This window comes from Erinaceus europaeus, chromosome 5 (genome assembly GCF_950295315.1).
Source record: "Erinaceus europaeus chromosome 5, mEriEur2.1, whole genome shotgun sequence".
In the NCBI taxonomy this organism is placed as follows: Eukaryota; Metazoa; Chordata; class Mammalia; order Eulipotyphla; family Erinaceidae; genus Erinaceus; species Erinaceus europaeus.
In genome coordinates this window covers 127,129,530-127,141,576 of record NC_080166.1, presented here as the reverse complement: position 1 = coordinate 127,141,576, position 12,047 = coordinate 127,129,530, and the positions used below count along the sequence as shown (strand labels likewise).

Here is a 12,047-nt window from a genome sequence, read left to right as displayed (position 1 = left end):
TGTTGTCCTGACTATTGCTATTATTATTATTATCATCGTTAGTGACAACAGCAGCTCACAGCAGTGAAAGGGTCTGTTTGCTTTCTGAACATCTGCCCATGTCCCACCTTCTTTAATCCTGGCATCTGAAAGGAGAAAGTGTGGCAGAGGGAAGGACACTGAGAGGAGAGGCGAAGTGATCACTCCCCAAGGTCAGCACCGCTGAGACAGCACTAAAAGAGCATCCAGCCCTGCGGGCTTCCCAGCTGGGATGCTCTCCACTCCTCTGCACCCTCCAGATCTGCTGGGCAAGTCCTTCCACACAAGAGCTGCCCTTATGTCTGTCTCTGCAGCAGACAGAGAGCTGCCTGCCACCACCCCGGGCCTTCCACATGCAACTCCCAGTGAAGCATCCTGGTGTGAAGCATCCTGGAAGCATCGGCTGGCAGCTGAGAGGGGAAAGGCAGCATCTCTAGAGAACTCTATTTCTGGAAGCACAGCCAGGAGAGGATGGGAGAGGTGTCCTGCACGCTCTACAGAAGCTTCTGCTGGGCCAGGCTCAGTTGAGTTCCTCTCACCTCTCAGCCATGACCACAGCTCGAGAGGCCGGGGGACTAGCATCCCAGGGAGGCATAAGGAAAACTGCTTCCGGAACACTGGGCTGGCTGCCTCTTCCTGCTGTGTGTCACTCCAGGCTCCCACATTTCTCTTCCTATTTCTCCTCTCTCTCTCTCTCTCTCTCAATGTGGCTGTCTGACAACTTTTATTTTTAACTTAAAAAAATTTTATCATCTTTATTTATTGGATAAAGACAGAAGTCAAGAGGGAAGGGGGAGACAGAGAGGGAGAGTGACAGAGAAGACACCTGCAGCCCTGCTTCACCACTCACAAAGCTTTTCTCTCGCAGGTGGGGACCAGGGGTTCAAACCTGGGTCCTTGTGCACTGTAACAGGTGCATTCAACCAGGTGCACCACCACCCAGCCCCCCCTTTTTTTTTATAACTTTAAAAAATGTTTTACTTATTATTTATTTATTTTTGGATAGAGACAGAGAGAAATTGAGGAGGAAGGGGGAGATAAAGGAGGAGAGAGAGAAGACACCTGCAGCCCTGCTTCACCGCTCAGGAAGCTTCCCCACTGCGGGTGAGGACCTTGAATCTCCGTCCTTGCATGCTGTAAGGTGTGCACTTAGCTGGGTGTATCACCTCCCAGCCCTTTTCCTTCCTTCCTTTCTTTTTTCTTTTTTTTAATATAATTTTCTAATCTTTCTTCCCTATTTTATTTGGGTGGGGGCTAGTGGTTTATAGTACAGTTGTTGAAACATGAGTACAACTTCTCACCTCCTTGTGACAAATGTCCGCAAAACACTCTGTCTTCTTGGGGGTCGGGTTATAGCGCAGTGGGTTAAGCACACAAGGTGTGAAACTTGAGGTTTGGTGTAAGGATCTGGGTTCGAGCCACCAGCTCCCCACCTGCAGAGGGGTCGCTTCACAAGTGGTGAAGCAGGTCTGCAGGTGTCTATATTTCTCTCCCCATCTCTTGTCTTCCCCTCTTTCCTCCATTACTCTGTGTCCTATCCAGCAACAACATCAATAACAGCAACAATAATAACCACAACAATGATAAAAACAAGAGCAACAAAAAAAAGGAAAATATATAAATAAATAAAATATTAAAAAAAAAAAAACACTCTCTCCCCCAACTTAGGTCCTTTTCTACCATCATGCACCAGGGCCCCAGAGCCCCTCCCTCTCATTCCTTGCCCTCTTTCCCCAGAATTCTTTGCTTTGGTGCAATACAGTAACCCAGTCCAAGTTTCACCTTGTATTTTCCCCTTTCTATTCTCGATTCCTAAGTTCCATTTGAGTACCATTCTCCACTCTTTGCTCCCAGTACATTAGGCCAGTGGATTCATGTTTGAAGAGAAATGAAACACATCACACACACACACACACACACACTTTGACATTCTAGATAGTAGCAGAGAAAGACCACTCCTGGGAAGTAATGACAAAGTGGCCTGAGTTATTTTATGACATCTTTAAAAAAAAAAAAAAGTGAGCCTATTGACTTTTCAAGACAAGTCTGTGACAGTTTCACACATTTAGAAAGCCTTGACTTCAAAGGGCAGGTGTCTGGCACTCCAACAGAAAGGCTCCAGACAGCTTTCCTTAAACTTCTTCCCTCTCCTCCCAGGAACATCTCACGAAGGCAGAACACTCAATATGAGGCCTGTCTCCAAAGATTGGATCGTACCAGCTCTTAAATCACTATCTGAATAGAGGCTACATTCCCCATCCTAACCCCAGGAGTGTACACACAAAGGTGGGAGGGGGAGTTGGGACATGAACACAGACTCTCAGCATCTTGTCCATGTTTATATTAGAAGTGGGGAATTGTTGGGACAGGAACGTAATTAGCATGCGGCTGACCTCAGGGGGACAGACTTACATAAACTCACAAAGGGTTGTGGGTGTGTCAGAGCTGATTTAAGTGCCATCCTGCAGGAATTAGCACGTTTTTATGTGTGCTCTCGGTGTAGTGTCTGCTCTTCTCCCCAAGGACCACCAAGCTGCGTCTCCTGGTACCTGAATCTGTGTAGCTGAGCTCTGGGAACTAACTTAAGGACTCATGGCTCCGGCCCTGGCCATAATGACTAGCTGATATCTGTGCCCCATTGCCTAGTTTGCTGTACCTAAATAAAACCATACCACTGTGCTGTGATGTAACAAACTCATTTGTTTAAACCCCAAGCCAAAGCCACCAAAGACTTTTTTTTTGTAGTGTGTGTGTGTGTGTGTGTGTGTGTGTGTGTGTGTGTGTGTGTAGGGGGCAAGTCTCCCTGTCATCCTGTCAGATACCAGGGAGAGATAAACCACTGGGGGAACTAAGATGCAGGGGACTTTCCAAATACACCCATGATGAGGCAGGAGAGTTATGGCTTATAGTTTAGTGAATGTTACAAATATTGATCGGTACAGGCCAGTGCCATAACACTGTGTACATTTATGGAACTGAAATCCTAATGGCAAAGAACAACTGAATAAAACAACAAGTCATCTTTATGAAGCAGCAGCCGTGAGGGACCTCACTGGTTGAGTGATGGGGATTGGTAATGGGCCCTAGGGGGTAGATTTGGAGTCCTCGTGGACCAGATGAAGTTCATACCTGAATAGAAGATGCTTCCAGAAAGAACAAAAGGAATGAGTCAAATAAGGGCTTTGTGTGTTCGTGGACCTGCAAGTCTGGTTTGGTCTCTAGGGGTCTAGGAAGAGTGGACCAAGAGGAGCTAGAACACTTGATATCGTAGATTAGAGTCAAGTTTACACAGAGACTTTGTCTTTAGTGAAAGGGGAATATGCTGACATATTTTAAAGATTTATCTATAAATCTATGAGAGAGAGCAGGGGATGAAGGAGGGCAGGTAGTGACACACCTGGTTAAGTGCATACACTAGTGTGCAGGAACCCAGATTAAGGCCCCTCCTCCCCACCTGCAGGGGGAAAGCCTCTTGAGTGGTGACGTAGATATATCTCTCTCCACTCCCTCTCCCCTCTCAATTTCTCTGTGTCTCTAGCAAATAAATAAATAAATAAATATAAATGGAAAGAACAGAGAGAGGGAGGGAGGGAGGGAGGGAGAGAGAGAGAGAGAGAGAGAAGCACAGCTCAGCTTTGGCGTAAGGTGATGCCAGGGATTACGCCTGTGGCTTCTGGGGTCTCAGGTATGCAAGTTGGTGCTGCAATATCTGAGCTCTTTCAGTCCTGAAGTATTTTAAATAAAAGGTTTATGTCTTGAAGTTTCTATTCTATTTTATGATATATATATATATATATATGTATATATATATATATATATATAACATAAAAGTTAAGTTGGGAACTATAGAATAAATGCTTTACTGTCGGGTTGTGTTGCGGGGGAGAGAGAACAGGAACTCGTGGCGGAGTGGGAACGCAAATCTTTATTCACACGGACGTCCCAGAGTTGGGTGTGAGCACAGTAGTTTAGGCCACGTGGAGCTAGCAAAATGGCTGCCTCCCACTATGCCCACCAGCCCTTCTCCAGGTCTTCTCCAGGTCAGGGCGTGGAAGAGAAAGAGAGTGAAACCGGAACAGCAGTGGGATTTATAGGGTAAAGACAGAAGTGGCAAGTCGGGAATGGGATTGGCTAGGAAAGGGGGTGGGGAGAGGCAAAAGGCATGCTGGGAAGGTGGAAGCATCCTTAGCAACTGTTGCAATGGTTTTAACTGAATTAGCAGTACCCTGAGGGGATAATGTTGTGGGGATCTTTCAGGCAAAACAATGATTATGGAAGCAGAGCAGGGGGGCTGGCTTTAAGGTCCAACACTTTACAGAGTAACTTGAAACAAAGGGAGGCAAGCAGAGGAGTGGATGGACTCAGAGGCAGATAGAACAGGATTTGCTGGTGCATGGAGCATGACAGTGTGTATGAGAGAGGCTGACTGGTTTTGGCTTGAGACTGTTGGCAGAGGACACTATGTATTGTAGAAGGGAATGTGTGGGATGAAGCCTGGCTTTGTGCACTGCTGTGAGAAAAGAAAGACTAAGAAATCAAACACACCCATCCAAAAAGATCTGTGTACACATATGTTCATAGCCGCACAATTTGTTATAGCCAAAACCTGAAGCAACCCGGGTGCCCAACAATACATGAGATGGAATACTACTCAGCTATTAAAAATGAATACACCTTCTTCACCTCATCTTAGATGGGACTTGAAGAAATCATATTACATGAGATAGGCCAGAAAGAGAGAATGGATATGGGATGATCGCACTCAAGGACAGAACGGAGAAAGAGCAACAGAAAGGAATACACTAAGTAGAACTTGAACTGGGTTTGGTGTATTGCACCAAAGTAAAAGACCTTGGGGGGGGGGGGGCAGGGAGCTTTCAGGTCCTGGCACATGATGGTGGAGGGGGATCTAGGCTGTAGGTGTGTGTGTGTGAGAATGTTTTGCAGAAATTAGACATTTCACACATGTACCAACTATTGTATTTACTGTAAATTATTAATCCCACTAAATCTTTTTAAATAAATAAAAATAAAGGTGAGGTCGATAGTGTCGGGAGCCATAATGACACTGCATATCACGCCCCCAAGATGGCGCCGGCCACGTGGTGGCTAAACCAGTAAAGTGGTAAACAACTTTGTGGAAGTTGGACGATCCAACTGAACAGACTGCGTGCTGTACACGTGAACTGTTTTATGATTGGTAGAAGGCTGCATGATCTATGAATGCTGTATGCTTGCTTAATGCCCATTGGCTGACTATGTAAGAGTGAAAGGTACTTAAGGTGGCCATAAGAAGGAAATAAAGGGAATTGAGGAAGAAGACTCTGGTGTCCGTGTCGTTGTTGCGGGCTGACAGCGACAGATAGGAAGTTATATAAGCTCAGAGCTTAAAGGAAAGGTCTGGCCTAGAAATATCTGCTTGGGAGTTCTCTATTTGAAGGCAACTTACAGTCACAGGAATAATGAGCCCATGAAAAAGAGGACAGATGGAAAGTTCTGTGTATTGCTGAGAACCTCACAGTAGAAGAACACAGTGAGCAAAGGAGACAGAGGAGAAGGAGAAGCCAGAGAGGAAGCATGCCACAAAGGAGAGATTGGTTCCATGCTTGAAAGATCCCTACAAAGTTGGATGCAGAAAGTAACCATTGGTTTGGCAAGATGGCAGCCATGGTTGAGAGCTCTCTGTGGAACGAGTGCAAGGTGGATGGGAGACTGAGTGGGAAAAGTCAACAAAGGTCGACATCTTAAAGGGAGACAGAGGGGGTCAGGTGGTAGCGCAGCGGGTTAAGCGCACGTGGCACAAAGCTCAAGGACCAGCCTAAGGATCCCGGTTTAAGCTCTCACTCCCCACCTGCAGGGGAGTCGCTTCACAGGCGGTGAAGCAGGTCTGTGGCTATCTATCTTTCTCTCCCCCTTTCTGTCTTCCCCTCCTCTCTCCATTTCTCTCTGTCCTATCCAATAACGAACGACATCAACAACAACAATAATAACCACAAGGCTACGACAACAAGGGCAACAAAAGGGGGAAAAAAAGGCCTCCAGAAGCAGTAGATTCATGGTGCAGCATGAATCTATCAGCAGAACTGAGCCCCAACAATAACCTTGGAGGCCAAAAAAAAAAAAAGGAGACAGAAACATGGAGTGATGTAGCAATCTATGTGTCTCAGTGTAATTTTCTTGAGCAACTTTTTGCATGTGCAAGCTTCCTGGTGGCATAACACAGCACAGGCTCTGTCCTTTCACAGCTTCAGAGTCCGAAATGTGGTGTCTATTTCAGTGAGCCCATGTCACAATGTTAGCAGGGCCCTACTCCTTCTAGAGGCTCTTGGGAAGAATCTATTCTTTGTCTCTTCCACCTGTTGGTGACTGCCGGTATCCCTTGGTTTATGGCCACGTCACTCCAAACTCTGCCTCTCGGGTCATACTATCTTTCTCATCCTCTTTCTCTGTGGTAGGTCTCCCTCTGCTATTATCTTCTATGGATATTTGTGATTGTATTTAATCTGGGAGGACCACCCCCACTTCAAGACGGCCTATACACCTATCTGCAAATCCTATTTCCAAGAGAAGGTGAAGTCTGCCCAGTTTCAGGGGCCTATTTAGCCTGTGTTGCTCTTCTCTGAGTTACAGTGGGATTAAATCCCAATTAATTTAATACTTAAAAACAAATTCTAAGTAAATATAAAAAAATTGAAAATGTGTGTGGCACATGCAACCTACTAAGAATCATAGCTGAGGCTAGCTGACCTTAAATATACTCAGATCATACTAGCCTATATTTACGAAAATCATCTTACAAAGCCTCTTTTCATAATAATATCTTATATAATTGAATATTTCACCTAATGTGAGAAACAAAATGCCCCAATTTAAAATGCAAAGTTATTATTTCTTCAGCATGCATAGCATATTATTGGCACCGTCAAAAATCTGAAAGCTGTGGACTCTTACTATTGTACGCTGGCCTGTACTAATTCATGAGCTCATTCTTGAGATTCTGAGGTTGTCTGTAGACTTGATAATTTTTACATCAGTCACATTTTTAGTTCTAATATTTCCTGTGATTGAAAAGTCTCTATTAATCTATTTATGACATCACTTTTTCACAGAATGGTACTGGTTCATAACTTCTAACTAATATTTGAGACAACACATATGCAGAACTTAAAAACAAACAAACAAACAAACAAAAACTATGAGCTTGACCAACAAGAATAACATTCTCTCATGAGCAATGCCATGACTGAGCAGCAGGGTCAGTGCTGGTGAATTCTAAATAAACAGGAAGCAAATGATTAAAAGGAGCAAGACCCACAATGCACTACAGCTACGTCGACCCTGGTGGTTCTAAATTTATCTCCGTAGACATTATTTAATATGTGTAACTGAATTATTTCAGCATTTAGGTAACTTAATAAAACAGTTTACATGCAGGCCTCAATACATGCAACCATAAATTATACATGTGTGTAGCTTTAAATGGACCTTTTGGAAGAAGGGGTGAAATGTGTCCAGATCTCTGGGGTATCCATACATGTAGGCGGACTCATTCTCTAGAGCACTTAACCGGGACCTCCTTTATGCTCTCTGCCTTGCCTCAGCCAATACCAAATGCCCTGTGCTCTAGCTCTTTGTGTCCCAAAGACTATGCCTTCCTCCTCTTGGGAGTCCCCTGTCCCTGGCACTCTTTTCGCTGCAGACAGAGCTGGTTGGTGGTTACTTGGTACCATCACCTCTGAGCAGAAAACTCAAGAGTAGCAGAGATTGTTAACAATCCAGATTCTCTCTCCTCATTCATTTCATCTCATCTCACTGATACATAGCAAGGAATTTAACCCACTCGTAGGTAGCTATCTTTTTGAATTGAGCAGTTTTTAACATAACCTCTTCATATAATCAAGACTGATTCTGGGGCTGGGAGAGACCGCATCATGGTTCTGCAAAAGACATTCATGCTTGAGGTGCTGAGGCCCCAGGTTCAATCCCTAGCACCACTGTTAGTCAGTGCTCTAGTATGTTATTTTACTTATTTTTTTAAATTAATGAGAAAGATAGGAGGAGAGAGAGAAAGAACCAGACATCATTCTGGTACATGTACCCCCAGGCATTGAACTCAGGCCCTCTTGTTTGAGAGTCAGTGCTTTATCTACTGCGCCACCTCCCAGACCACTCTTTCTCTCTGTACCTCTATTTTATTCAAATAAATAAATAAATAAATAAATAAATAAATGTGTATCTCAAACAATAGTCTTTTGTGCATGCATTTTTTTAAAGGAAATTCCACTGACTTTCTGTGTGTGTTTTAAATAGCTTGATTTGACTTGACGGATAATTCATGAATGTATATGAAACCCACTACAGCCAAATGGGCTCTATTCCCTTGGGCCTTATTTCTAAAACGGTTTCCAGACCTTTCAGACAGTACACACAAAACGCATGAAATTGGTCTGTGTGTGTGTGTGTATGGGGGAGGGGGGAGTGACAAGGTTATAAAAGACATATTCACGGACCGAACATCTCATGTCGAGCGAGGTCCTTGCCCTGTGCTGCAGCCCTTGTGGGATACTGGGTGGCTAAGGCCGCCTTCTCTGAGGCTGCCACCAGATTCGGGATGGTGCCAACTCCAGAATATTCCCTGACCAAGATGCCGGAGATCTACTGAAGTCCTACCATCCTGTATCAGGGAACTCATTCCTCTTCCCTGGTTTCTCACTTTCCCCCTCTTTCAAATGATGCCGTTGAGTTAAATAACCTCTTGGCTATATTGCTAAATGTGTTTCAGGTGGCAAAACCTCTTTCTGACATAGGTCACCAGTTCCTGCTCTAAATGACAATACAGAATGAGGCCACTGCAAAGACAGAGCTTCCTGGTAAGGACTAGCTGAGAGGTTACAATTTTCCCAGACATTGAAGAGAAATTTCTCTGTCTAGTGCTTCCATGAAGACTTCCCCCCACCCCCATCTCAACAGCTTTCATAACCTATTTCCAGCACCAATTTAGCTTCAAAGATCTGTGCCTTAATTGTCATGGAAGCCACAAAGTAGAAAGGGGTCATTTCGGGTTCGCGTGGCATTGCCTGGACCTGCATTTCCAACACCAAGCCCATCGCTAATACTCAGCACTCACCACAGGATGGAGCGGGGTTCCTGGAAACATAAATTGCATCTGTTGGGCGAGCATAGCGGCTGCAGTTTTCTGTTGGATCAAATTGTTCCTCCCGTTAATTTCTAGCTGAGTTTTCAAATGGGTTGGAGGGTGAAGATACTTGCAGTTCTCTCTTGAACAGCGGCCCTGCAAAAAAAAAAAAAGAAAGAAACATTTTGCTTGTAGATCTGTTACCAGGAAGGAGTTCACAACTCTTATTTGTAACCATTTTCCAATCCAGTAGCACAGAGATGATAGTGTGTGTGTGCACGCCTGCACATGCTGCTGGGGGGACGTGAGTCAGGGTCTAGGAGATTATTAACCGGGCTCCAATCTGTTGAGCAGAGAAGCTTCCTGAGGTGCTGTTGTTGTTTATGATGGAGTTACCCTCTAAAAATGCACTCTGCAGAGACTGCTCGGAGTACAGATGAGAGTCAAGGCAGATCCCTCTCCACATGGAGGAGGGTCATCAAGGAGCAAAACCATTGTGAACCTCTTGACGGAGGCTTTTGAACTTGGTTTGTGCATGCGGAGGGAGGACAAGACGCGTGCAATGCGGAGAATGACAGGCTCTCCTGGGGATGTGTGTGCTCCGCACTCGCTGAAGGTCCCTCACTTGGTGTATTGAAGAAAAGAGAATGGAAGGGAGCCGAGCCGGGTGGTGGGGCACCTGGTTGAGCGCACACATGTTGCCAAGCACAAGGACCCAGGTTCAAGCCCCCACTCCCCACCTGTGTGTGTGTGTGGGGAGGGGGGAGTCGGGAGAGGGAGTTTCTTGAGCAGTGAAGCCAGGTTGAAGGTCTGTTTATCTCTTTTCTCTCTCTCAATTTCTCTATCTCTATCCAAAATAAAGAAATAGATAAAATTTAAAAATTAAAAAAAATGAAAAAGAAAAGAGGGCAGGAGTGAACCTTGCTGAGCAGCAGACTCAGAGGTGGCTTCTGCAGAAACTCAATCACCTGGGAGTCAGTGTGCTGCACAACACTCCTTTCCACACTCTCCACCACCCCCCCCCCGCCCCCGCCCCCATCCCCATGACCACTGTATCCAATTCACAGCCAAGATGTGACCTAGAGAAGACTGTTGAGGGCTAGCATAGTATTTGAACAATTAAGCTGGCAAAGCAGGAATGAAAGCTAATTAGTTTTCAGGTGTGCTTCAACCTCCTCTGGAAGACTAATTGTTAGCAGTAGTGTTTATACTGAAATGCAATTTGTATCCCCCCCACAAATAACCAATTGGGAGAACCTCCACAATGTGTGAACTGCACAGCTTTCTGGAGAGAGAAGAGCAGACTGTGCTTGCCAGTCTGAGAACGATCCTCCCCCCTCCCCAAAGAATTGGTCTATTTGCAACCAAGGAGAGAAATATGGGTTTGTTTACCAGATATAAAAATAATTTTTTAAAAGCAAGCTTGGTGGAGCTGGGGAAACACAGTGTCTGCAGTCACTCTTACTACTGAACATCTGGAGCAGCAGTCCTGCAGTCTTTTGGTAGCCAGGCTCCCTCTCCTGGGTGTGGATTATCCCCCAGCAACCCCCCCACTCCCCCCCCCGAAGATCTTGGGTTCAGTTCTGGTTGTTTGTGACAATCAGCCAAAGCTGTCCCCAGACCCCACTGTCAGCAGCACTAGAGGATGTGTCATCTTCTGCAGCGAAAACATTGGAAGGGTTTGCCCAGCTCTCGGCTGTGTCAGCCCTCCTTGGTCTCAAGTTCACACTGCTGGATATTCCACTCAACCTCCCGTGTAAACAGATAGACATCCCAGGTCAGGGAGGTAGAGGTCTTGGGTAAAGATACAGTCAGACTGGATCCACAACTGGAGAAGGAAAGAATCTCCTTCCTTTCTTCATCTGCATATACCTCTGCAGCTGGGGGGAGGGAACCCTAATGCTACTTGGCTCATTGCGCTGTGATTTTCCTGGGATCTCTCCACACTACCAACTTGCTTTGCATTGCTGTATTTATTTTACTTCTCGCTCTGCCCTGCCTTGGCAATTGCCTTGGTCTCTCAGTTGGCCGAAATCAAATCACCAAGGAAGCATTCAGCTCCATCTACACAGGTCTGTGAGCAGTGACTGCTTATCAGCCAGGTGCCCTAACACATCTCCATATTCTGAGACGGAGTTGGGGGGGAATCTTGGGGTACAGGACACAGAATGGCATTTCTTGTACAGAACAGACGTGATAAGCCACTCCAGCCTTCTCTCTCTGATCATCTCAACCCAAACTCCGTTTGGGACCAGTCGTTGAGAAGTGGACACTTACAAAGACCAGTGTATACACGGCACACTTAAGGGCGACACACTTAAGGGCGACACACTTAAGGGCTTAGGAGCAGAAACTAAGAGACGGCCTAGTGGGCGTGGGGGTGGCTCTGGGAAGGCAGGGTCCCCCAAAGCAGAGGAGTTAGTGAATTACTCAAGCTTTTACCAACTGGGTTATTAAATCAGGCTAATTCAAAGAGTCAGTGCTTTGTTGCCTCATGTAGAATTTTTTTGTTATTATTTATACTGTTTTTTGTGGGGTTTTTTTTTTTTTGCCCCTAGGGTTACTGCTGGGGCTCAGTGCCTGCACTACAAATCCACTGCTCCTGGAGGTCATATTTTTTCTATTGTGTTTGTTCTTGTTGTTACTATTGTTGTTGCTGCTGCTGCTGTTGGATAGGACAGAGAGAAGTGGAGAGAGGAGGGGAAGACAGAGAGGGGGAGAGAAAGATAGACACCTGCAGACCTGCTTCACTGCCTGTGAAGCAAAACCACCACCCCACCCCCCGTAGTTGAGGAGCTGGGGGCTTGAACCAGAATCCTTATGCTTGTTCACGTTGGTCCTTGTGCGGTGTACCATGTGTGCTTAACCTGTTGTGCTTAACCGGGCGGTAGCC

General features: G+C 45.6%; 1 protein-coding gene across 8 annotated transcripts in view; it reads right to left on the bottom strand.

Annotated features, from left to right (window-relative positions):
- MBNL2 (muscleblind like splicing regulator 2) overlaps positions 1-9,346 on the bottom strand; it is a 72,932-nt gene extending 63,586 nt beyond the window's left edge. For 5 of the 8 annotated variants that reach the window (XM_060191773.1, XM_060191775.1, XM_060191774.1 and 2 more), the window contains exon 1: positions 9,146-9,345. In XM_060191773.1, the coding sequence (XP_060047756.1) occupies positions 9,146-9,199 (54 nt within the window). In that variant the 5' untranslated portion in view covers positions 9,200-9,345. Of the gene's footprint in view, positions 1-9,145 lie in introns of all 8 variants that reach the window. The other 3 variants (XM_060191779.1, XM_060191778.1, XM_060191772.1) reach the window with 2 other exon arrangements.
- Positions 9,347-12,047: the final 2,701 nt, after the last annotated feature.